The sequence below is a fragment of the Bactrocera dorsalis genome, chromosome 3, assembly GCF_023373825.1.
Source record: "Bactrocera dorsalis isolate Fly_Bdor chromosome 3, ASM2337382v1, whole genome shotgun sequence".
Classification (NCBI taxonomy): Eukaryota; Metazoa; Arthropoda; class Insecta; order Diptera; family Tephritidae; genus Bactrocera; species Bactrocera dorsalis.
Window position 1 is genome coordinate 10,341,622 of NC_064305.1, and position 27,269 is coordinate 10,368,890.

The 27,269-nt window shown below is 35.7% G+C and overlaps 1 protein-coding gene across 10 annotated transcripts in view; it reads left to right on the forward strand.

Annotated features, from left to right (window-relative positions):
- LOC105233814 (uncharacterized) overlaps nucleotides 1-27,269 on the forward strand; it is a 38,116-nt gene that overhangs the window by 9,396 nt on the left and 1,451 nt on the right. Inside the window, exons 1-8 of one of the 10 annotated variants that reach the window (XM_049453034.1) lie at nucleotides 9,262-10,009; nucleotides 19,387-19,947; nucleotides 22,461-22,706; nucleotides 24,409-24,539; nucleotides 24,599-24,842; nucleotides 24,906-25,020; nucleotides 25,688-25,829; nucleotides 26,289-26,362. In XM_049453034.1, the coding sequence (XP_049308991.1) occupies nucleotides 19,758-19,947; nucleotides 22,461-22,706; nucleotides 24,409-24,539; nucleotides 24,599-24,842; nucleotides 24,906-25,020; nucleotides 25,688-25,829; nucleotides 26,289-26,362 (1,142 nt within the window). In that variant the 5' untranslated portion in view covers nucleotides 9,262-10,009; nucleotides 19,387-19,757. Of the gene's footprint in view, nucleotides 1-9,261; nucleotides 10,010-19,307; nucleotides 19,948-22,460; nucleotides 22,707-24,408; nucleotides 24,540-24,598; nucleotides 24,843-24,905; nucleotides 25,021-25,687; nucleotides 25,830-26,288; nucleotides 26,363-27,269 lie in introns of those variants that run through there. The other 9 variants (XM_049453035.1, XM_049453036.1, XM_049453038.1 and 6 more) reach the window with 9 other exon arrangements.

Below are 27,269 nucleotides of genomic sequence, written 5' to 3' on the forward strand. Positions count from 1 at the left end.
GTTCGAATAAATTGCAAGCGCCAGCAAAGAAAAAATAAACAAAAACAATTGAAATAAAAATGAAAATGAAAATAAAAGAAAGCAAAAACCACTAGGCATTAAGTCAAAGCTCCATGAAGTGTCCATTTACCAGCATTCTCATCGACTCGCTACCCTTCATTTGGCAACTGTGCATACATTTTCCCCAAGTAGCATGTACTGGGTGGTGCAGAGGGGAGTGCGGCAGCGCTGCGATTTGTTTTGCTATATTTTCAATTGTTTACGACTCGGTCACAGGAAAGGTTGCATCTTGGCCAAAGACTTAAATGCGCCTTTTATGTGTGTGTGGCTTTTTTTTGCTCACTTCTGTGGCTTGCCATAAGAGCCAACAGGTATTTAGCCTTGCGTTCGTGGTTAGATAGACAAAAATATAATGCTTACGATAAAATTGTGGTTGCACATATACGCGTATGTGGGTTAAATGTTTACTTTTTAAGTTGTTGGTATGAGTATGTATGTATTGCTGCCGAGGTTTTATAGTCTTCTGTACGAGTGAAGAAATTTCGAAAGCGTAAGCTGTAGGCTACAGAAAGTTATTAAAATCCATAAGGCAACATATGAAATTTATGTTTTATTCGTTCCAGCAGCACATAAGCCACACGAATCGAGCATATAATGGCCATAACTTTTTTTTCAAGTTAGGTGAGCTGGACAGCATGCGTAGTTAAGTGCTTCAGCTGCCTGCCAGATAAAGAAAAAAATAATGAAATATTATGGCAAGTGAAAATTAATTATTTAAGTAAAAGTTTAAGCTGACATACAAATTTAAGCACGAATTACATTATAAAAAAAAATCATTTTTGAGTGTTTTTTCAACATTTCTTGGTTTGAAAATAATTCTGTGTTTTTTAGTTTTTTTTTTTTTTAGAAAACATATTATTACATAATATGCTTAAAAATAATAATTTAAAATATTTTTTTTTTGTTAAAAAAATATTTTTGAGATTTAAAAATATGTTTTTTATAAAAATTATTATTTGAATTCTTATCTTTTGTAGAAAGAAATACAATTTTTGAACCACCCTACAAAAGTAAAACTTTTATAGTACTAAAATATATAGTCAAAAAATAATGATTTTAAAATTCTTCGAATAAAAAAAAATAAAAAAATTAGTTTTTTTATATTCGTTTTTTTTATATTTTTTTGATTTTAAAATAATTCTGTGGTTTTTTTTTATTTCTTTTTAGAAAAAATTATTTTTTTCATTATGATTATTTATATTTTTATTTTTATAATTTTAAATCTTGTTTTACTATTTTTTTTTTTTTAGAATAGGGTTTTTGATGTAAAAATAGCTATGTGATTTTTCTTTTATTTTCTTTAGAAAAAATAATTTTTTTGAACCACCCTCCAAAAGTTAAACTTTCACAATACTAAAGTCTAGTATATACTGAAAACAAAATAATTTTAAAATTGGTTATTTAAAAAAGAAGTTTTTGATACTATTAGTATTTAATTTTATAAATTTTTTGTGCATTTTTATTAATATTTTCTTCGTGAGCAAATAGTTCTGGGTTTCTTTTAGAAAAATTGAGTGCATTTTGTAAAAAAAAGTTATATTTTTTTAACCACTCTATTAAAGTTAAACTTACATAGTACTAAAACAAATTTATCTGTTGAAGTAAAACTTTCTTAATTCAAAATTTACTATTAAAAATTATTTTAAACAAAGTCGTTTACTTTTATCCTTAATTGATTTGATTTTTTCTTCAAAACATGAAATAATAGAAAAACTTGATCTTTTGACCCAGCCTGTAGAAGTAAAACACTCATAATTTATAACTTTTTACATATTTTATTTAGTTACAGTTGAAAAGAGTTTATATGTTTAGTATGTTTATATTTAGCACATATCCACATATCCAAAATCCGTTAGTATTTGCGCAATAAAGAAATTTTCGCAATTAGTACTACAAATTTTGAGACAGTAAAGCAATTTAGCCATAAAATTTTAAAGTAAAAATTATTGTATGTCTTTGAAACTAACTTCTAAAGAGCTTATGAAATTTTAAAGCCAATATTTTTATTTATTTCTCAAAGCAATAAATATATTGCATAGAAATTACCATAGACGCGTTATTAAGGGTCTCACGGGGCGTATGAGTAACCTTATGAAGCAACAATATGGTAGAAAATTATAGTTGTGGAAGAAATATATTACTTCCGATATACCGAAATTTGACAAGATTTATGAAATTCCACTAACACACATACAAATATGCACATACATATCTACTTGTATACTTATATATGCATACACTTTTATTTACTCATAATGTATATGGACGTACATTTATGGTCAACTGCTTAGCAGCGTTAAAAATGCAATCTTAATGCCGTAAAATACAAAAAACAAAGTGCACAGGCATAAAGATTTGTTTCAATTAAATTCTTTTCATATAAAAACAACAACAATTGTTTCGAAGTCTTGTAAATATATGGGCTACGCATATTTACCAACAATGCATAAACACAGTATATCAAGAATAGCGTTTATTTATGTTATTTTGTATTAAACTGTTATCTGTCACAAATAAAAAATGTATTGTCAATAATTTAAGCACAATATAAACACATGTACTCAAGCTCATTTTGACATTTTATCCTATACATATGTACATATCTATAATTATTCATATTTATGCTGCTCTCTGTTTGCCAGCAATCGCCTGCAATGCAAATATTGCGGCCTCATTAATAACACATTCACATAAATCAGCAAGTGCTTCCGTTATGGGTAATAAAAATGTATTATATGATGTTTGTAAGCGTATGTGTGTCAAACCAGAAATTTGCAGATACTAAAGGTATGCAAAAAGCAGTGTAATTTATATCGTACAATGGATACAGAGAGCTCGGGATTGCTTATAAGAAGTGGACTTTTTATTGGATGGTTGATTTTCATATAAACTTTTTAGTATTCTCCCATACTTTTCGATGAAATGTTGTTTCTTAAAAATATATGTATGTTAATATACCTTTCACGATTGACTTCTTGTAGCAAAAAAGGGTTTAAAAATTTTTAACATCGATTTTCAACGGTCAATTTGTATGGCAGCTATATGCTATAGTAGACCGATCTGAAAAATATTTTCGGAGATTATAGTCTTGCCTTAGATAATAATCCGTGCTGAATTTTGTGAAGATATCTTCTGAAATAAAAAAGTTGTTCATAGAAAAAATTAATTTTGATCGGTCAATTAGTATGGCAGCTATATGCCATAGTAGTCCGATTGAAACAAAATCTTCGGAGAATATACCGTTGCTTTAAATAATAATATGTGCCAAATTTCAGGAAGATATCTTGAGGAATAAAGAAGTTGTTCATAGAAAAACTTGACTTGTATTGGTCAGTTTGTATGGCAGCTATATGTTATAGTGATCCGATCTAAACTTTATTTTCAGATATTGTAGTTTTGTCTTGGATAATAATCCGTGCTAAACTTCGAGATGATATCTTGTCAAATAAAAAAGTTGTTCATACAAAAACTTGATTCCGATAGGTCAGTTTGTATGGCAGCTATATGTAATAGTGATCCGATCTAAACTATATTTTCAGATATTGTAGTTTTGTCTTGGATAATAATTCGTGCCAAATTTCTAGATGATATCTTGTCAAATAATAAAGTTGTTCATACAAAAACTTGATTCCGATAGGTCAGTTTATATGACAGCTATATGCTATACTCAACCGATATCGGCGATTTCGATAAATTAGCAGGTTCTTCAACAGAAAATGACATGTGAAAAGTTTCAAATCGAAATCTCAAAATCGGAATGTAAAAAGTGTTTAATTTAATATCCCGAAAAAAACACTTTGTGCCATCGGGATCCCGGTAATAAACAAAGTAGCACTATATACACACATTCGCATATATTGCCACACATTGGCATAAGTATAAAATTTTATTATCATATGATTAAATATTTGCACCGGAATTTATTGTGTGCTCGGCGGCGCACCGCAGCGGCGGGAGCAGAGATTTAATCACAACAACAAATATGCATTATACGAAAATTGTTTGTTTGCTTGTGTATGTGTGGCGGCCTGCTTGTTAGCGCAAGTAGCAACAATGTGATGAAATAATTTTGTAGGCCTCACTCACAAAGTTTACAACGGCACCACCACCAACAAAGCTTGCAATATAAATTGTAAGAGTCACCTGACATTCTGTGGGAAATTGAATAAATTCTCGTTGCAAGGACACAATTTTGTTGCAGCGATTTTTGTGCTTTGCACTCATTTGCTTTTTTTCTTCTTCTGCTACTTTAGCATCCTTTTAATGGCTGTTTGGTTCGTAAAGGCAAAGCAAATTGCCGAAAAAGCGGCTTCTGTTATTTGAGCTTGGCAGCATTATGATGATGATGTTGTTGTTATTTTTATGATGCTGATGAATGATTTATAGACCGACTTTTGTATTATATTGCTTTTGAGATACTAAAAATATATGAGTGTGTAATTGGACGGGCATTTATGACGAATGCCAAATGAGTTGGGTTCAAAAGAGGTTGGGAATATGCGAGGACAGACGTTTTGAGGGACTATTGATCGGAAATAAAGTTGAATTCGTTTTAATGGACCACTTGGGAACGGCTTGTTGCAGGTCTGATTTCCTGTTCAATCTTCACAGGCCACAGTGATTTCCAAGTAATTGCTGATAGACTCACTCAGATGACAGACTTGCTCAGAAAGACGTACTCCAGCAAACTACATTGCAATGTTCGAACTCTTATTGAACAGCAAACTCTACAAAACAGCTTACAGGCAAATCGGTTATATTTGGCACTAATACCATCTTGACCCTCATACATCATGTGATCAAATTTGAGCCGGACTGAAAAAAATCTCCTATTTTAATACACATCTTTATTAGGAGTTCAAAGTAAGCTCCTGACTAGCTTGATAGTAGGAGCTCCAAGAGCTACTCGTTAGTAGGGTTGAGGCTTTTCAAAGGCGTTTTGCGGCAATTATGGACCAAGAGTATAATACTAGTAAATTTCAGAGATATTTACTGCTATTTCTATAGCTTTTGCAGAGCTAAAGCCCTAACCTAAAAAAATCCAATGCTATATTGGATAGCAATTACTTTTTAGTTTCCATGATTGAAGATCTAAGCCTTTTTGTTGCTTTTTGTGAAAATTGGAATTGATTGAATACGATCTCAGACTTTTCAGCTTAGTTGCCGTGGAGTTTAGACTCAGAAATTTATCTCACGGAGTTAAATGGGAGGCACTTATTTCATTATCACGAGAGCAGGGTATAAGATATTAAGTTTGTACGAAGCTCATAGCATTCAGCATGAAACATCAGAGGCCCTACAAACTATACTACTTAAATACATATGTATATATGTAAATTATAAGCGTACGAGCTAAGGCGATATATGAGAAGTTTTTAAGATATAGTTCTGAAATTCTCTGCACGTGCTTTTCTTCCTAAGGAGCTACTTATTTCTTGGAACCGCCGATATCGGACCACTGTAGCATATAGCTGCCATACGAATTGACCAATCAATTTCAAGTCTTTGTATGGAAAACTTGTTTATTTGCAAAGTTATTTTCATAAAATTTGGCACGTCTTATAACCGAAGACAGCGCAACAATCTCTGAGAAAATTGTTCGGATCGGACAACTACAGCATATGGCTGCCATACAAATTGACCGACCAAGTTTAAGATAAAAATCTTTTTAAGCCATTTTGTGCTAGAAGAAAGCATCTGTGAAGTCACTTTCCCAAAATCTGATGCTTCCACTAACAACGCTTTCTTTCAAGCCTGATTTCTGTCAATATGACACCGTAATGGGTATGACAATGAAACTACTGAGTATGACATGGCGTATGCGTAACCTACTTCGAAATAAAATTCGTATGGAAGATGAGTTTTACTGGATTTTAAGCTAGGTTTTTTACCAGTTACCAGTTTCAAATTACACAAAAATTACTAATTTTATAATTGATTACTAATTTTTTAATAGATTGTAAAATTTATACAAACTAAAGATAAACAACTTCTTTCTATAAATAATGAAAGAAAATAAACAAGCCAAGATACAAAATCAAACAACAAATTTACATTAGTGAAACACTCAATTAACATTTTGCCGGCAAAGCATGCCAATTTAAGTGGCAAATGTTTATGCATGACAACCCTGCCCTTGCCGCTCTCCGAACAGCGCGGCGCCTAAACAAACAGATAGCAATTGAAATGAGCCGCATACTTTCAGGCGTTTGTACCAGTCAGCATATGTGAATGTGCACATCTGCACTGAAACGCTAATTTCCATGCAAATGTGTCGGTGTGCGTGTGTTTGTGTTGATTTCTATTTACTTACGTTAAATCGATGTCCTTGTCTTCTGCAGGCGACCTTAAAAACTAAAGGTAAACACACGAATACACGAACTGGCGGCGTAACTTAGCAAGTGCATGAAACTTTCCACATGTGTGTGTATGGGTGTTTGCGTGAGTTCACTATGAATATTGACGCTGCCGGTACAAGAAGATAATAAAAGGCATATGACTATAGTAACGGTAAATAAATGCAGTTGACGACTTTTAGTAGTCATTAAATTAAAACAAATGCGAAAGTGGCAATTAAAATTAAGTTCAAATAGTAAACAAATAACAATAAATTGATTAGTTTATTTATGATTATATTTTTAGAAGCAATATTTTAGACTCATCCCTCGACTTTACTCAAGCAATCCACTCAACATATGTTCATGTATTTGACTGTCACTTCGGAATGAGTAAAATATTTGATTTCTGCCTGTGGACGTTCTTTGAGTAGAAATTCCTTTAGATAGACTTTAAAAAATCTTGTAGAGTATGAAGAATACCCGAAAGCAGAGTAAGAGATACCAGTATTCGCCTTGGCACAACAGGAGGCTGCCTACAGGAAGGAATGCTGTCAGTCGTGGACGAACTGCTTGTGTTGCAAACTGACAATGGAATCCGCTGTCAAGGACATGCGAACGAAATTGTTATCAAAGCCAGAGGAAATTTTGAGAACACTCTCTGCGATATCGTACAAAGCAGACTAGGCCTAGACTATGGATGGTAGAGAGGTGCTGGACTAAACATCAACCTCTGGAAGACGACTATCGTCCCATTTACGAGACGCTGGTCCCTGCCTGGCCTCAGGAACCTAACCTTTGGATGCAGAGAGATAGAGATGACTAATATGGTCAAATATGGTCAAAGCTACGAAAGCACTTATGGTGTCCAATTGGCTTCCTGGTCGATCATGGCGCAGCAAGCCAGGATTGTTACACCATGATCGTGCGGTCGTTTGGCCTCCGAAAGCATCGCAGTCTTCAACTATCGAAGCTGCATCGCTTTAGCTGCGTATGCGTGTCGGTTGCCATGCGCACATGTCCGATGGCGGTACTTGAAGTCTTGCGGGAACCCACACCACTTCACCTAGTAATCGGTCAAGTCGCTAAACACACACTGCTCCAAATGACAGCAGAAGTGTGTGGCAGAAGTAAGGTAATCTCTTTCCAACGCATGAAGGACCTAAGTATCGAAATACCACAGGCTCTTCTCCCAAGAGATAGCATTACCAAAAGTGTTAACTTCACTAGGAAGTTTAATGTTACCGTCAGCAGAATCACGAATAGAACGATTCCGCTCTCGAGCTACTGCTTAGGGGAAATACAATCAAGTGGTACAGCGACGGCTCGAAAACGTTGGAGGGAATTGGCGTAGAGATCGCAGGACCATGCACAAAACTCTCCATAGCTATGGGTAGTTTCCCGCGTATATACCAAGCAGAGGTCTTTGCTATTAGTCGGTGTGTGGAATTGAACATCCAACGCTGTATTAAGCAATATTCAAGCGGCACTCAAAGCGATCTCTGCGTACAAAATTAAATCGCTATTGCTGCAGGAGTGTATAGAACGACTGAATAGTTTATCAGTATCACTTTATTAGTGTGCCAGGTCCCAAAGGTATAGCAGGGAATGAACTGGTCGATGAGCTTGCTCGCTCCGCAGCATCCACCCCCATACCATAAATGACCTGCTTCGCAAGGATGAAGCAGTGGCTAGGAAGAAGCATTAGCAACAACTCCAACTAATTGTCGCCTTCTACATTGGCCATTGTAAGCTCAAGAAGCATTTACATAACATGAGCTCAGCTTCTTCTGCGATTTGGAGTCTGAAACAACTGCTAAATAGCCGCACAGTGGTCTGTAGGCACAGGATAAAGGCCCTTGGATCTTTGCTTCCAAATAGGGATCACAAAACCTCAATAGCACTTGGCAGTATGTTGGAATTTATCAATTTGCTGGAGCTAGATGAGACGTTGTGACTTAGAAGACGGCACAATAGATGCTAGGTCGCGGTGCAATCTTCATTTACTTATCTAATCTAATCTAATGAGCATACCCTTTTCTTTGTACCTTGGCTTCGTTGTATTTCAACAAGGCAAGTTACAGACTTTAGCGAAGAAGTGAACGCAGGAACCACTTATGGAGTAAATCACGTTTGATACGAAATTTTTGTGTCTCCAGTTTTCAGCTGCTGATGGAAGCTCATTTCATTTACTAGTAGTGTTATCTTAAAAATATAGGCATTCAAGAAGAAATCTTAACTTCGATCCCGAAGCTATAATATCCTATTTTCTATACCAAAACTTGATTTTGATTGCTCAGTTTGTACGGCAGCTATATGCTATAGTGGTTCGATCTCAACAATATCTTCGGCGATTGTTGCCCTGCCTTGGATAATAATCCATGACAAATTTCGGGAAGATTCAGATCGATTTCAGATTGGTATCTCAAAAAATGAGGAACTAGTTCGCTTACATATAGATGAACGGACAGACGGTTGTGATTAAATCCATTCAGCTGATCATATACATATGTATATACTTTTAAAAAACATATTATTCTGATGACTGCAAACTTTCGCCATTGTGAAGCGACTTTCAATAGACGTACATGACGTATGAGCAACATTTCACTCAAATCGAGATTGGGAGTCATTATACTTTGAGCATTGATACAAAAATTTGGTTTGCCTCATTCAAAAAACACTCATTTACTTAAAAAGCAACAACAAAAACAACAAAAAATCAAGTAAAAAAAACGAAAAATATAAAATAAAAAGTCTCTATCTCTCTTTCGCCTCTCCGATCAGCTTCGTTAATACAGCTACAGCGTCTCGCGATTGTCCACACTCAAAAGCCAAAAGCAGCCACGATCAGCTGTGACAGTTGCATGCCAAGTGCTTTGCGCGCCACTTCGCAGAATTTAGCCAGATTTTCGAATGATCTTTCGCTTACAAGCCATCGGTCGTTTGGGCATTTCATACGAACGACCAGACGTGGCGGACACAAGTGTACAGGCAGACGTGTATTTATAAAATAGAATTTCAAGGCGCACGCACGCGAGTGTCAATGGCAGACCTTTGACAAAGTCGGTGACGCGCGACATTTTCGCTCGTTCCTCGTGCGCATACACATACATACATATATACACACGCTGTTGGTGTGTGCTGTGTGCTGGGCACAATTGTTTTAATGATTCTTCGCTTGATTTAGTTACTGTGTATGCTGCGGAAGTGTTGTGAAAAAATTTAGTGAATTCAGTGTGTGTTTTGTATGCATGAGTGCAGAATTTCAAGTGATGTTTGGCAAATTTATGTGACTTTTGGGAAAACAAGTTATAAATCTGCATAAATGTGTTTGCAAGTGTTAAAAATAGCGTTTAATTGCATAATACGGAAATAAAATTCATTAACAGCAACAACTATACAAGCAGATAATTGCATAAATGTCGACGATACTTCGCGTGTGGCATAGTAATAAACGAGAAAGGGCGAAAAAACACTAAGTTGCAACAACAAATCCCATTAGTTTAGCACTGTAGTTGAGATTTGACTATTCTGCGCTTATCCAACGCCTTCCACATCCGTCCGCCTGTTTGATATTGAACAAAATTTGATTTATGTATAACTATCTGTCTGTATGTATATGATCTGTGTTTGTTAAGTCATTAAGAAACAAAAACAACAACATAAAACAACAACAAAAATAACATCAATAATTTGCATGTGTTATATTTAGACACCAATAATACGAGTATACAAATTAACAAGCAATAAAAATATTAAAAATTTCAAATTAAGTTAGATTTGTGCTGAATGTGTTTGCATTTTAAAAATTGTGAGTCTTATTAAAGGAAAATTTATAAAAAATAATTATTAAATTATGTCTTTGAACCAAATTAAATTTAATAAATAATTTTAGAATTTAGAATTTTTAGAATTCATGCCCAATTTCGTGAAGATGTCTCGCCGAATGAAAGAGTTCTCCATACAAGCACTTTATTCGGATCGTACAGGTTGTTTGGCAGCTATATGCTATAATAGTCCGATTTGAAATTTTTTTTCAAATATTGTGTCATATCCTTGGATAATAATTTGTGTTGAGTTTAATGAAGATATATTGTCAAATAAAAAAGTTTTCCTTAGAAGATTTTTATTATTATCGGTCAGTTTATATGACAACTATATGCAATAATGAACCGATTCAAACAATATGTTCACAGATAGTATAGTTTTCTTTGGTAATAATTCATGCCAAATTTCGTAGAGATATCTCGCCAAATGAAAGAGTTTCCCATGCAAGCGCTTGATTCGGATCGTTCAGTTTGTATGACAGCTATATGCTAGAGTGAGCCGATTTCAACCATTTCTTCGCAGATTTCATCATTACTTTAGGCTATAACTCAATCCAAATTTCATGAAGATATCTTGCTAAATGAAAGAGTTTACCATACAAGCACTTTATTCGAGTCGTTCAGTTTGTATGACAGCTATATGCTAGAGTGAGCCGATTTCAACCATTTCTTCGCAGATTGCATCATTACCTTAGGCTATAACTCAATCCAAATTTCATGAAGATATCTTGCTAAATGAAAGAGTTTACCATACAAGCACTTTATTCGGATCGTTCAGTTTGTATGACAGCTATATGCTAGAGTGAGCCGATTTCAACCATTTCTTCGCAGATTTCATCATTACTTTAGGCTATAACCCATGACAAATTTCATGGAGATATCTTGCTAAATGAAAGAGTTTCCCATACAAACATTTGGTTCGGATCGTTCAGTTTGTATGACAGCTATATGCTAGAGTGAGCCGATTTCAACCATTTCTTCGCAGATTACATCGTTACTTTAGACTATAACTCGTTCTAAATTTCATGAAGATATCTCGCTAAATGAAAGAGTTTACCATACAAGCACTTTATTCGAGTCGTTCAGTTTGTATGACAGCTATATGCTAGAGTGAGCCGATTTCAACCATTTCTTCGCAGATTGCATCATTACCTTAGGCTATAACTCAATCCAAATTTCATGAAGATATCTTGCTAAATGAAAGAGTTTCCCATACAAGCACTTTATTCGAGTCGTTCAGTTTGTATGACAGCTATATGCTAGAATGAGCCGATTTCAACCATTTCTTCGCAGATTGCATCATTACCTTAGGCTATAACTCAATCCAAATTTCATGAAGATATCTTGCTAAATGAAAGAGTTTCCCATACAAACATTTGGTTCGGATCGTTCAGTTTGTATGACAGCTATATGCTAGAGTGAGCCGATTTCAACCATTTCTTCGCAGATTACATCGTTACTTTAGACTATAACTCGTTCTAAATTTCATGAAGATATCTCGCTAAATGAAAGAGTTTACCATACAAGCACTTTATTCGAGTCGTTCAGTTTGTATGACAGCTATATGCTAGAGTGAGCCGATTTCAACCATTTCTTCGCAGATTGCATCATTACCTTAGGCTATAACTCAATCCAAATTTCATGAAGATATCTTGCTAAATGAAAGAGTTTACCATACAAGCACTTTATTCGGATCGTTCAGTTTGTATGACAGCTATATGCTAGAGTGAGCCGATTTCAACCATTTCTTCGCAGATTTCATCATTACTTTAGGCTATAACCCATGACAAATTTCATGAAGATATCTTGCTAAATGAAAGAGTTTCCCATACAAACATTTGGTTCGGATCGTTCAGTTTGTATGACAGCTATATGCTAGAGTGAGCCGATTTCAACCATTTCTTCGCAGATTACATCGTTACTTTAGACTATAACTCGTTCTAAATTTCATGAAGATATCTCGCTAAATGAAAGAGTTTACCATACAAGCACTTTATTCGAGTCGTTCAGTTTGTATGACAGCTATATGCTAGAGTGAGCCGATTTCAACCATTTCTTCGCAGATTGCATCATTACCTTAGGCTATAACTCAATCCAAATTTCATGAAGATATCTTGCTAAATGAAAGAGTTTCCCATACAAACATTTGGTTCGGATCGTTCAGTTTGTATGACAGCTATATGCTAGAGTGAGCCGATTTCAACCATTTCTTCGCAGATTACATCGTTACTTTAGGCTATAACTCGTTCTAAATTTCATGAAGATATCTCGTTAAATGAAAGAGTTTCCCATACAAGCACTTTATTCGGATCGTTCAGTTTGTATGACAGCTATAAGCTATAGTCGTTCGATATAGGCGATTCCGAAAAATAATCAGCTTTTTGTTGAGAAAAGAATGTGTGCAAAATTCCAGACGGATATCTCCAAAACTGAAACGCTAGTGCACATATAAAAAGACAAACGAACATGACTAAATCGATTCTGCTCATCACGCTGATCATTTAGGTATATATATATTTTACAGGGGATTAGACGTTTCGCTTCTTTCTGAGTGTTACAAATATTCGTAGTAAACTTAATATAGCCTGTATAAGGATTTTTGTTTAGGTCGTAAGGAGGTTTTAAAATGCCTTCCAACCATATAGAGGTTGACTGGTATTCCACTAAAACATCACCCTCTTTTATCACGGATTTTTTCCTTCCCCCGGAATCGCTTTCACATTACATCAGGGCAAGGTTTCCAAGATGTACCAAGATGGATCAATTTTGGGTCGGTTTCTATTCTGCATGGACGCCTTGAATACTTACCATTTTGGTGTCAGCATCAGGCTCACCTTCTATTGAATCGAATTTTCCGGGGCAGGAGAGTATGTGTTCATATCTCTTTTTTACTGCGTGGTACGAGGTAATTTACGGCTAGTTTCTTCTCTGGTTCACATTTTTATACTCTTACAACATGTTAGAGTTCTCAAAGTTTGTTTTTTTCGTCCTTTTTCCATCGTCGGCAGTTAAAAAGGTTTGCGTTGACTAATAGTTCGTCTCCGTAAATATAAGCTGAATCCTTTGTTTTTTCCATGTTGTACAAGTACTTTCGGAAATACTCGGGGCCAAAGAGCACCTGTGTTAAGTAGTAGTTCACCTCACCTGTTTCTCACAGTGCTATATCTCTTTATCTTTGAATAGTTTTGTGATTCATCTTTATTTTAACTCTCTTGTTCTTAGTAGAGTTCAAGTGTTTGCTTTCTCGCCTATTGTTTTGTGACATGTGAATTTTTATTCCGTCCTTATTTCATAACCAGAGTAGTATTTCCTTATTTGCGAGTAGATCTAGTTGAAATAACCGCACTTGGCACAGTTACTTCCTGTGTGATGTGTTTCCTAGTACATAATTAGGATCTGCTCAGTCTTTTCGACAGCAAGGCTAAGGCTGTGTGAATACAACCATATTTGTGAGATATCCTTTCTCTAAGGGACTTCATTTATTCCAACGATTTTTCCAGTCCTCGGAAAACTTTTTTTAAGGACTTTTTGGGATGGCTTTCATTTATCATTCTCATTTTATCTCTTCGATCGATTGAAAACTGGTTCCACGGAGCGGAGCCAAATGTGGTGAATACAGTGGTTGATCGTTGGTATTCATTGTGTTTTGGCTTCGGTCATAATCGTGGCTCGATGCGATGTTGCATTATCATGGTGTAAAATCTATGAATTGATATGATATGTTATGATATATATGACTGTCTGTCCCTATGGAACAAATTAATAATACACCAAACTACGAATATCGAAAAAAATTGCAATCAATGAGCATTATTTTGATTTTTGAGCGGCTTTGGCGTATTTTTTTTTAGTTTCGGCTCGTTTTTTTCCCCTTCATTATGATTACTGTTGACTTGTTTGCATGTCAAACGCATAAACTTATGCCTCATCAGCAGTTATAATGCTCTCTCCATGAATGTGTGATCGGAATTTGCAAGACCAAGTACCAAAAATTCAGATTTATCCAGACGCGTCGAGCAAGAACGCGTTTAATATCCAAAATAACCGCCAAAATCATTCGAACGCTTTCACGGGAAATGTCGAGCTCCCTTGCCATATCTTTAACACTTTCCTGATCACTTCAAGCCCCATATCTATCACTTTTTTAATATTGTCATCAGATGAAGAGGTCGTAGGTCGTCCTGAACGAGGCATGTCTTCAATGAGCTCTCGCCCGTTGTCTTTGAAGATTTTGTGCCACTCGTAGGCATGTGATTTTGATAAAACTGAGTTACCTTAAGCCTTTTTCAATATTCACAATGATTCTGAACAAGAACAATAGGACAATCTTACTAACTTGGCAAAATATATTTTTATGAAATATCAAATAACATACAATTTCCCGGGTACTTTTTATCACAATGGAAGTTAATTAAAAACTTGAAGCATTATTTCTTAATACAGTGTGCTATAAACTATCTCCCACTTTACCCTGAGGGATTGTTTCAATTGATTGGCTCGAAATTTGGTTCATAGACTTAGAATATGTTCATAAATATAGTCAACTTGTTTTAGAATTCCGAGTATATCTAGCACTTTTGTAAAAAATGTAAACTATATATCTCATAGACTATAACATCTGTCAAAAAAGTAATTTTCTGTTAAAAAATCATTAATTTTTTTCAACTTTCTTCTCCAAATTATAAATATACATTCTTTATCTTAAAAATTTATTTCATATATTATTTTAATAAAAAAAGTATATTCACTTATTTGCCTTTGCAACGTTCCAACGCGTTGGCATTTCTATTTTGGTCGCAATGCGATTCTCAAGTGCCATTTTCATTTTTATACAATTTTTCATACGCATTTGTAGTATATACATACATATGTATGTATGTATATATCAGAGTATATATATATTTAAATCGGTTTTCTTTTGTACATATATATTTACATTGTATGTTAATTGTTTTTGTTCTCAATTTGTTTTTCTTGACGCTTTTGCTTCATCGTTATTGTTTGTGGAATATTTTTCGAAAGTAAGAAATTGGAACTCAAACACCTCAATGTTTTGACTGCATTTAAAAGGTCGCTATGTTGTTAAAATTTTAATTAGCAGACTATATATAGACTACTGACGTATTTGGTACCGTAAGTTCGTGCGTATAAAGACTACAGGAGAAAACGTGCATACATATGTGTATGTATAGAGTCTATCGACAAGAACGATGTGATGTTAAAATGAAATAGAGGCTCAGAGTTGGTCAAAATGAGTTCTGTTTTTTGTTATGCAGAGAGTTTGAATTATTTGGACAAACTGTCGATATTCAGAGCCGTTTCATCTAGAAAGAAATCAGTTTGGTGTGTTTGTCCTTCCGTGGAATTAACGTGGAATTATCCAGTAGGAACATAACCGTCAATGGCGACCGTTATAGCGATGATAAGGTTCTATTTCATGCCTGAAATTGAAGTTCGTGATTTCGGCAACATTTGGTTCAACAAGACGGTGCTACTTCCCACACATCGCGTCAATTAATGGATTTATTGAGAGAACACTCGTTTAGTAGATAAGTTTAAGTTTTGGGCCGGTCGATTATCCACCACGATCGGGTGATATCACACCTTGATAATTTTTCTTGTGGGGATATGTAAAGTCTAATGTATATGCGGACAATCCCGCTTCGATTCAGGCCTTGGAGCAAAACATCACAGTAACTTCACTTAAACAGCTTTTCATGCCAGAAATATGTTCTGTGTTATTGTTGGTCTATCGATATGTGCTAAATTATTTTTTCAATGTAAAAAAAAACCTCAAAAGCATTGCGTGAATAAAGAAAAATTCAATAAACTGCAACCACGACATATTTTATGGTTTTAATCCTTTAAGCTCAAGTGCATAAATCAAAATTGTGACACGCTTCTTTTTCCGTTGTCAGCGTCTTTCATACGTTTTTTTTATGCGCCACAAAACCGCAAAACCCAATTTCAATGCTACAAAAGCCTTGATCTGCATAAATCATGGTACTCTTTGTTTACTTGTTGATAAGCACCAACAACTGATTGAAATACACACATCCACCGGCCTTTTTTGGTCTGAAACTGTTTGCGCTCGTCAATGCATACAGGTGTATGCTACTTGGGTACAAACCCTGTAGGAATTATTTTACACAAAGAAGGGGAAAAGGTTTAGGAGAAGATGGAAGTAAATAATACTATTATATATTGAATCAACTATCACATATTGTTGAGTTGAAGTAGCTAATTATGAATCACACGAAAGTTTGAAAGCTACTAACGAAACTTCGAAAGCTTTCTCCGGACGGTATTAAATTTGCTAGAGGCTTAGTTGAGATAATGATATACCGTTTTAAAACCGGTTTAAGGGATTTTTGAGCCAATAATGTTTAGTCTTACATAGGCATGTCCTTGTCTTTTTTAAAGCGGCTATGGATTTTTCGTTCATCTTGGAACCAGCATTAACACTAACAATAGCGTCAGTCTCGAAATCCAAGCGGACTGAGTAAGCAATTGCTTTCAGAGGGCAGCAGTGCAAGTCGAGTAGAAAATTGTTCGGCTATCTGTTGTAATTGCAGCTTATCGACATCGAACCCTTTTTTTTGTTTTTTCAGAGGCGGGTGCGTATTTTGGCTGCAAGAAGATAGTGGTCCGAGTCGATATTAGGACCTCGGAGCGTATGCATGTCTAAAACACTGAAGACATGTTTTCCGTCTATCACAATATGATCGATCTGGTTGGTGGCTTTTCGATCCGGAGACAGTCCAGTAGCTTGATGAATTTTCCTATGTTGGAATCTAGTACTACAGATAACCATATTTCGGGCTCCGACGTAATCGATCAGCCTGCACTCATTTGGGGATGTTTCATTTTTGAGGCTGAATTTATCGATTGTTGTACCCAAGATACCTACCGTCACGGTGGTTAAAGGCGCAAAGCACGAGTTTGAAATCCAAGCGCTCATAGAAGGCATCCTTGGTCACATCGTATTTCCTTTTCATGCGAATTGTGAGAAGACGTTCATCCACCGAGGTGCATCCCAAGACTCGGCGAGCCTCTCTGCCACCCGGAATATCACAGCGAATTTGCGATCCTTTATATGTCTACTTTAGTAAATGCCACAAAGACCTACTCGTCTCACTTCCTGTCTTGTCTTAGACGGCGGTGATGTCAGCATTTACTCTAACCAGGACATCAATCAGTCCGTCAGGGGCACCTTCCCAAATGAGGGACCGGGCATTCCAGGTGCATGCCCTTAAACCGTGATCATTAATTAGTTTACCACGGTCGGCATCAAAAGGAGCGTCATTATCCGAGGCTGTTGTTTTCTTTTCATTAGGGACGTTTTTTACTTGGCCGGTCCCAAACCTAGCACACAATCCTGGGGAGGGATGTTACGCCTTCTCACTTTAGCTTGCTGGACTTATACTTTGTTTAATATCGGATGTCGTGAACTGCTTGAGCCATATGTAAAAGAATCGTTTCTGGCCATTCCCAAGTTAATGGCAATCAGAGAACTTTCCTCAATTGCGTCAACTTCTACACATGACTCCATCCTCCATATTTAAATCGTTTCCGAATTTTATTTCGAAGACTTTTTAGAGATTGTCAAAAATTAAAAAAAAAAAATTATACTTAAGCTTCATTGGTTCTCCTACCCATTAATTATTCTTGTAGTTGTAATGGTAGAGAAAATTCCTCAAATATTTCTCTCACTATGCTTTAAGAAATTTTTTTGTTTGCTGCAACGAAAAATATTTATTGCGTTGCATTTTTCCTACAGGGCGTTTATGTGAATAGACACTTGTGGGCGTTTGCTAGACTTTCACAACGCTTTCCGGGCGGTGAACCAACATTTACATGTTGCTAGTAATTAAAATGGATTGCGTTACGTTACTAAAAACATAACATTAGATATAAATCTCGAGTGGCAACACTAGTCTCATGAAAAAACCATGTTCAAATTGAGTATAGGTAGGAATTGAAGTAGCTGGGGAGAAACAAAAAACCAATTAGAAACAAATAACATTGTATAATTGCGGGGTGAACAGGCGCAAGCAGTAATTTATCGCAAATATACACGCGTGCTAAGATTGCGTGACTGCAGGCGCACCGCCGACGCCGCTCAAATGTGCCAATTTGTTATTTCCTCTCTAACATTACCGTTAAAGCGGAAATTTGCTATATCCGCCGCGGGTTAAATATTGATTGTAATTGAGTGTGCGGATGAGAGCAAGTATGAGAGACAGTGGCGGTGAGTTTAAGTGAGTGAGAGTGAGTATGTGGGTGAGTCGGAGTGGCAGTGAGGGAGAGTGATTTTGAGTGGCACTGAGGGAGAGTGATACTGAGTGTTAGTTAGGAAGAGTGATACTGAGTGAGGCAGAGTGCTTCTGGGTGGAAGTGAGTGAGTGAAAACTGAGCAAGTGGGCTACTGAATGATTGCACAAAAGCACGGCTGGGTGAAAGCGGGGTGAGAGTGAGTTTACGACTGGCAGGTGGGAGTGAGTATCAAGTAGTGGTGCGAGCGCTGTTATTCTATTGTAAACTTTTGTGGTTTGAGCGTGCGTTTGCCGCGTTTGTGATTAATGGTGCCTAGTGCGCCCACTTGCCGGTCTTTTGTGTGCACTTTTACTACGCTGTTGTTGTTGTATATAGTCTGTTAGACAGTTCACGGTTTACCATATGCGCGCTTTGGTTTTTTATTTACTTCTCCCAAGCGTGCACGTAAAGTTTTGCGCCATGCATCAAGCTGCTTTTGGTCCCTGTGCCTCCCCCGCGCTTCCTGTCCACTTTTATTTTCGCCACGTGCATATTTGCTGGCAACAGTTAGTGCGCAAAGTTGCTGCAATGCGAATTTGACGCTGTGGGCAATTTTCGGTCGCCGCTATTGTTGTTGGGACTATAGAAAATGAGCAGCATTTGTGTGAAATTTAATTGGCTGCTATTATTTGAGGATCTTGTCGGCTTAATTTGGTGGAATTTTGCGTGAAACGGAATTTGACTGATTAGGGTTGCCATATTTATTAAAAAAAATACAACAAAATGTAGTTTTAAGTAAAATAATAATCAAAGTAGTGATATACAGTCAACATATTTGCATTTACCGTTAACTTTTGGTATATTTCAACAAAAACAATAATAACAACAAAAACAAATACACCCAGAAGCTGCAGTATTTACAAAACTGAGAAATTGTCCGTGAACGGCAACAACAGGCAAACATAAAAACAACAACAATTACAACAACTATATTATTGCCATAAATTAACAACAACAACAGCAACAGTAGGCACCGAAAATATTAAGTATACAAACTTAGGTTGCTCATACGTCACGTCACACATAAGCAATTACAGCCACAGTGCATATACAAAAACACCAACAAACACATATAATACTTGGTATATCAAAAAATACAAAAACAAAAAATACAAAAACAAAAAATACAACAACAAAAACACAAAACCAAAAGTACAACAACAAAAAATACAAATACAAAAAGTTAAAATAAAAGACAACAACAAAAGCACTCAAAATGAATTTAATGTTTCGCAAGCATTTTCGCGAAGGTGGAGGTGGAAAGTCCGGTGGCGGCGGCAGTAAGCTGCAACCGAAGGCTAATCGCACGAAACGCTCACGCGACATGGGCGCCCAACAGGAGGAGATCCATTATCGGACGCATTTATTCTTTGCACCCAGTCGCCCCGGCATGGATGTGGGGGAAGGTAGGCGTATGCATAAATGTTGTTGTTAGCTGCACCATTCTGCAATAAGTCGCTTGTTTTCAAATTACAAAAAAAAATAAACACTAAATAATTGAAAATCAAAAACAAAGTAACGAAACACAAAATTCATAAAAATCGTTAGTTTCAAAAAAAATTTCAAAAAATTAAAAAAAAAAATTAAACAATTTTCCAAAATTTCGAAATTTTTCCAAATTAATGATTCGGCAAACGTGTCCATTCCTTTAGATCAAAACAATGTTTTCCAAACGTTCACACGGCACAATTAACTCGACTCACACACTGACGCACCCGTAGTGGTTTGGGTTCGCTCACGCGTCGCTAAATTGCACCGTTTTCATAATATTTCTTTTTCGTTTTTTGTTTATTTTCCATCCTCTATGTGTGTCAAGCATTCTCATTTAATGCTCAAAAAATTAACATTTCGCATATAAACGCATAGTAGCTATACTAATCCGTAAGTCTCTTATAAAAGTGGTCTTCATTAGTTATATATTGGGGTAACCCGAAAGCTAACCGAATGGAAATTTCAGGTTAGAATGAAGAAAATAAAATTTGTAGAGTGAAGAAAATAATATCTCTCCTGTGACTTTGTCCAGCATGATCTAGTAAGCAACTCTAGGAGCTTCGGAGTTCAAAGGAGATAAGCGTAGATGTCAACTCGCTCTTAAAGTTTGCAAAAAGCGTTGACGCCCTGTGGGACGAACTTTTCACCTCAAACTGAACCTTCATCTAGCATTGCTAAGAACCAGTAGGCCTATGTATGGCCAGTATAACCAGGGAGAAAACTGCGACTGATTAATAAAATTTTTGAAGTATCTGTGCCTCCTTTTCTACCAACTAACTCAAGAGTGCCCGGTTCACGAGAGACTTCCATTTTTTCCCACTCATTTTGATCAGGAACACATTAAAAGACTAGAGAAAACTGATTATGAAAAAACTTTGTCAAATTTGTCAAGAGTAGGAAATAGTGCCGGACAGAAAATTTTATGATTTTTAAGAGTTGGAAAATAGCTACACCCTATATACTCTATTAAATTATAGCTCGACATAATTTTCTCTTAGTTTGAACTCCTTTTAAGGTAAATCGTATATTATAAACCATTTTAATTTTTTCAAATCATTTCATAAGGTTGATTTCAGACCAATAGGCAACTATTGGAATATATGTGGGAAGAAAATTTATAATTGAGTTAATTACCATTGAGTTACAAACCAATAGGCATTTCTGACAGTCTTTTAGTTGATTAAATTTAGAAAATTGTGTGAATATATATACGAAGAAAAATTTATAATAGAGTTAATTACCTTTGAATTACAAACCATTTTGAATTTTTGTATATTATTTGATAAGTCAATTTATGTCAGGATTTGATCCAATAGGCATTTCCGACAGTCTTTTAGTTTATTAAATTTTGAAAATTGCGTGAATATATATGCGAAGGAAAATTTATAATTGAGTTAATTAAGCTAATTGACCAAATTAAGAAAATTGATTCAATTAAATTAACTAACTCAATGACTCGTAATTGATTTACAGTAAACGCCTAGACTTAATTGAGTCATTAAACTTAATTGAGTAATTAGCTAAAATCTCGACGATTGGCTTAATTGAGTCAATTAGACTTAACGAGTTAAAGTTCATTGACTCTAAATGAATATTCTTTGACTCGATTAAGTTAATTGACTCACTTGAGCAAAATGACTGAATAAAGTTACTGAAACAATTATACACGGTTCTTTGTAATTATTTCACCGATACCAAACTTTCGGCTACGAATATGTAGTTTTTGCACTATTTTAATTCAAACTTGTTCTCAGGTATACTGAAGAACATACATAAGCACATAAGTTAACTTGAATTCTTTAAAGTCATTTTATGATACCAATTTAGGTCTGGTTTTAATCTAATAAGCATTTTGGACAGCTGCTTATGTAGTTACTCAATTTGAAATTTATCAGAATATATACGTATGTACGTACGTATAGGAAAAAATTATAATTACTTCAATTAAGCCAATTTAATCAGGGAGAAAAAATCTAAGTCAATTAGGATAATTGACTCAATTAAGCTAATTGTATTAATTAAGATAATTGACTAAATTAAGCTAATTGACTCAATTAAGCTAATTAACTCAATTAAGAAAGTTTACTCATTTAAGACATTGGCTCCGTAAAATTCGTCGCGTCGAATAAGCTAATTCAGACAATTAAAACAACTGACTCAATTTAGATATTGACTCAGTAAAGCTAATTGACTCAATTAAGCTAATCGTATGCATATATTGTATATAAATTATACACGGTTCTTGTAATTAATTCACTAACACAAACACACACGCATATGTAGTTTTTACACTGTAGTAAGTTAAAGGCATCACTTAAACACATACTTACATACAAACATACACGTACTAAAAATCAAAAAGTACACAAAAACCACCAAACAAAATTCAGTAAATGCAAACAACAACAAACATCCTTTAAATCAACAGAACTCATTGCAGAAAGGTGCACTGCCTTATCGGGTGCGTGCACACCGTTATCGACCACCACAACATCACTTTCACTTCCACCTCAGCCATATGAAGTGGACACACCGCAGCCCCTAGTCGATCGCAAGCCGTCTATATCTCTATTAAGATGGAATAATAGTGTTAGAATACGGAATGGTCAGGTTGCTACGGTACTATCGAATGCAGCAGCAACAACAACGGCGCGTTTTCAAGCTGCCAGGCAAGGTTTGAATTTCCGTTTCCTCTCTAATACGACTGACAAAATTAAAAAAAAAAAACACACACACAACAACAACAAAAATAATAATCATAACGAAAATAAAAGTAAAATGCAAATTAAATTTAAAAAAAATCGTAATTTAAGTACATATTTTGTCGTTAATAAATCAAACTACCAAAAGCCATTGCTGCAAAACTAATTTTTAGCGAAAAAAATTTAATTAAAAAAATTATTTGATGAATTGTATTAATATGTGTTATAGCGTTTACTCTTTAAACAAATAGACAAACCTGTATTTCCATCACAACTCCTACAACTTCCTACCCATCCTTACTCCAATCATTACCCTTCCTCACCCAATGTCTAACAGTGCCTTGAAAGCTGGAGAAGCAGATTTTAGCGTAAAATATTACACACAGGGGAACGATGGCCAATAAAAGCACATTTCAGAGAAATTCTAGTTCCTTAAGCACTAAAGTTGTTTTTGTAAATTTCGCATAATGCAGAAAGTGACCTTGAACTTATTTCTTTCCGCGAAGTTTGACTTTGAAGTTGTTTATGAACTACTTAAATGCTGAATTGAGCTTTTTTTTCGTAAAGCCTCTTGTCCTTGTGCTTTCGTAACGGAAGCGTCTATAAATATTAAAGTTTTTGTCAATGTGGGTAACGGTCGGTGATTCTGCGATGTGTTGTTTTGTCGATTTATTGCTTATAGAAATCAATTTTGTTAAAACTGTAACGACTTCGAAGCTTTTTAACGGTACATTTTGGTTTCATGTTTCCCCTGTGCTGCCAAAAATAGCTGAAAACCTTATTGCAATTAATTAACTAAAAATTATTAATAGATAGTTACTGAAAAATATTGAAGCTCATTTCTGAAACGGAAAATTAATTCCATTTGAGCTTTTTTAGCCTGATTGAAAGCTATTTTAGAAACTGAAATTTATTTTCATTTCAGCTTTTTAAACCTAATTGCAAACTATTTCTGAAACTCAAAACTTAATTATACTCGAGCTTTTTTAACCTAATCGAAAGCTCGGCGCACTTCTGGTAAATATATTAAAATTATTAAATTTGATCTTAACCTGATCGAAAGCTGTTTCTGAAAGTCAAAATTAATTTTTCCCGAGCTTTTTTTAACCTAATTGAAAGCTCAGTGCACTTCCGCTAAATTTATTAAAAGCTTTCGATTAATTTGATCTTAAACAAAACTAAATATGCAAAGTAATGCTGTTAAAAAAATTTTGGCACAAGAATATATAAAAAGGACCTCTAAGAGCTTTCAACAAACTGTCATATAAATTATATGTAACTGTTGTATCAAAAAGAGTATACTTGCTATCTCCTAGATACTACTTAAACCTCAAAATCTGTCTTTTTTGGTCAAAATATTACTAACCAACAAAGCTTTTAAAGCAGCAAAAGCACCAGCAGTAGCTTAAAAAGCTCTAAGCAGCTTATCAGCTCATAAATCATATGTGTAAGTCCTTTAACAGTGGAAGCTTTTTATACTACTGCGTTCTGTTTAATTTAAAAAGTTATCAAATCTGAAAAAACGACAAAGCTTTGTCAAACTTACAACTAAAAGCTTCATAAAGCTTTGTGCTAAGTAACCAACATTTTTGTATTAATTTTTTTGCTACTCTTAAATTAATTAAAATATTTACAAAAACAAACAATAATTTGTCAACAAACAAATTTTTCCAGTTGGTTACGACAATGCGGCCGGCACATCGGCTGCAGTGCGCTCGGAACCGATTTCATTGTCAGCGCTGGATCGCGATTGCTTTATTATACCGGTACACAGTGTCGATCGTTTTTTGCCAGCTGGCATACCGGTAAGTGAGGTGCGCAAAAATATACAGTTGCTGTGTTAAAATGTAGAAATCTCTTGCAGCTACCCGCCCCCTCAGCTGATGGTAAAACCAATAGCCCACTCAGCATATTAGAGGTCTCCGATCCGAAATTATGCATACTCGTACATTTGATGAGTCCTTTGGAACCGATTGATCCAATGCTGGAGTCGCCGCTGTCACATCCATTGTTGAAACAACGCGCCGTTGCGGCCGAGCTCGTCTCCGAGGTGCAGCAGGCGAATACGGCGGTGGGTGGCATGCTACTGGCCAATATGGAGAAGAATGGTAGGTTGACCGCACGTGTAAATGTAGAGTGGTGAAAGAAATTTGTTTTGATTTGCTTTGCAGCGGATTTTCCATTTATATCGTACTATTTAATCAATACTACACAAACGGATCCATCGCACTTTTACTCGGGCATACGCGTCTCATCACTATCGAAATTCGAGCCGAAATCACTAAAGTGAGTATTAAGAGATTGTAGTTTAGAGATCACTGTCATCATTACCACTTTTATAAAATACCACGCACATTCATTAAGTTGTTAGGAGTGGTCCTATGTCACTTGTTATATCGATGTCAGAGATATGATCTTCAGCATCTTTCAACTCTTGTTTTCTCTTGTGTATTCGCGCCTGACTTGATGTAGTGACTAAAGAAGTGAATTAATACTAAGGACTATTAGGGTACAAAAAAATTGTTTTAGTATTTGGCCGCCTTTCGGCTTATATCGGTAAGTCCTTAGGTCCATTTTTGCTATGGAGAACCTTTGACAAAACCGTCTAACCGCTCTGAGAACCCGCTCTAAGAATCCGTCACAAATGACAAGGTCAACCAAAAACAACCCTGGTAGAATGGTGGTGGGCTGATGTGAAGGGTAGTCCGGCGCCAGGATTGACGGTTTGTAAGGCTTTTGTTTGTGTTTGATGATTGATTTATCTGTGTACCTTGTTAAAAATAATCCAACAATATTGGCATTGTAGCAAAAGCTCATTGTGTTCCACTTGTGACTTAGTTGTAAGCCATTTTATCCAATGACTGTTTACATATAACCTTCTCATTGTTACCCATACCTACAATAATACTTCCAGACAGTTTCCATATTTCATTATTTTCTCTTATGCATCTAGATATACTGCCGCTCATACCTTGGACTTGTACAGCGAAGTGGCTGCCATTTGCCGTCCGCCATTGGTATTAGCACCCAATGAAAGTGGTAGCTTCAAGAAGACACAGACGCCAGCAACAGGCTATATAATCAGCGTGTTTAAGGTATGCATGTGCCGTTAGAGGTAGCTATATATAAGTATCCATAAACGTAACTTGCTATTTAACATGCTTGAGTCTAGTTAAATATTTATATGAGTTAGCTGTCAAAGCACTATCAGTGTAGCAACCCTGCAGGAAAAGATTGGATGGAAACTCAAAAGTAATTTTCTACGCTGAAGAGTTGAATCATCATATTGTGAAACAACATCAAGGTAAAAAGTTTCTCGAACCAGCCTAAGCACGCAAACTGCCTTTAAGTAAAATTTCCTGCAGGGTATATTCAATAATGCGCTATTCCTGTATCTAGAGTGAAAATGGAATTTTAAATCACTAATAAAGGGTTGATATCAGCATGTGCTAGACATTGAAGAAGACAGTGTAGAGTTAATATTGCTTTGCATAATTTTTTGCACTCAAGTGTATGAAATATTTAATTTCAATGAATTTTGTATATTCACTTAGGTTTTTGAAGGCGATGACGGTGAACGTTTTGAGAAGAATTGGCTGTACTGGACGGGCGCGCGTATGCTATATCGGTAAGTGCAGTTTGAAAAGCTAGAAAGGGAAGGAAATTTTTTCGGGCTTGTACTAAAAAACAAATAATACTTTCAATGTGGAAGACGTTTATACGGCGGCCCTCAATAGATCGGGTCAATATTGTATGGGGTGATCCCATTTTAAGTTTCTTAATTTTTTAAAGAAAAAGTAAATAAACTTCAAATTTCAAGAACAAGAACATTCCTTGGCATTTATTTTTAGAAGACTCTTTCAAACGTTAACAGCTACGTCTCAGATGGTTCTGGTCCATCCGTTGAGTCCAATTTTCGATGACTCGTTCGACGATTTCGACTTTCGTTTTAAAGTAATATGGACCGATGATTCCACCGGCCCACAAAACATACCAATCCGTGGATTTTTCTGCATGAAAACGCAGCTTTTGAATCTCTTCAGGTTGCTCTTCGTCCCGAATGCGGTAATTTTGCTTGTTTACATACCCATTGAGCCAGAAATGAACCTCATTCTTGAACTTGTCTCGAAAACGTCGGATCTTCTTGGAGCTTTTCAAGAGACCACAAAGCGAAGCGATGTGGCTTGGGAATGTCGAGCGGCTTCAGTTCTTGCACAAGCTGTATTTTGTACATATACTTTCAATATAAGATCTCCACGTAAAATACGCCAAGTCGTTCCGTACGTCAGTCCGAGTTGCTGCGAACGGCGCAGAATCGATTCTCCACGGTCTTCGTGTACACTCTCACCTACGGCTGCTATATTTTCTTCACTGCGTGCTGCACGTCATCTATTTGGTCAAATATTATCCAATGATGAGTGCTGGGTCTCAAGATGGGTGATGGTATTGCGTATAGTATGCTAAGTGGGCCGATTATATAGACCATAAGTTGAGCGAAACACGCGATAGACATTCTTTACAGAACGTGACTTGAA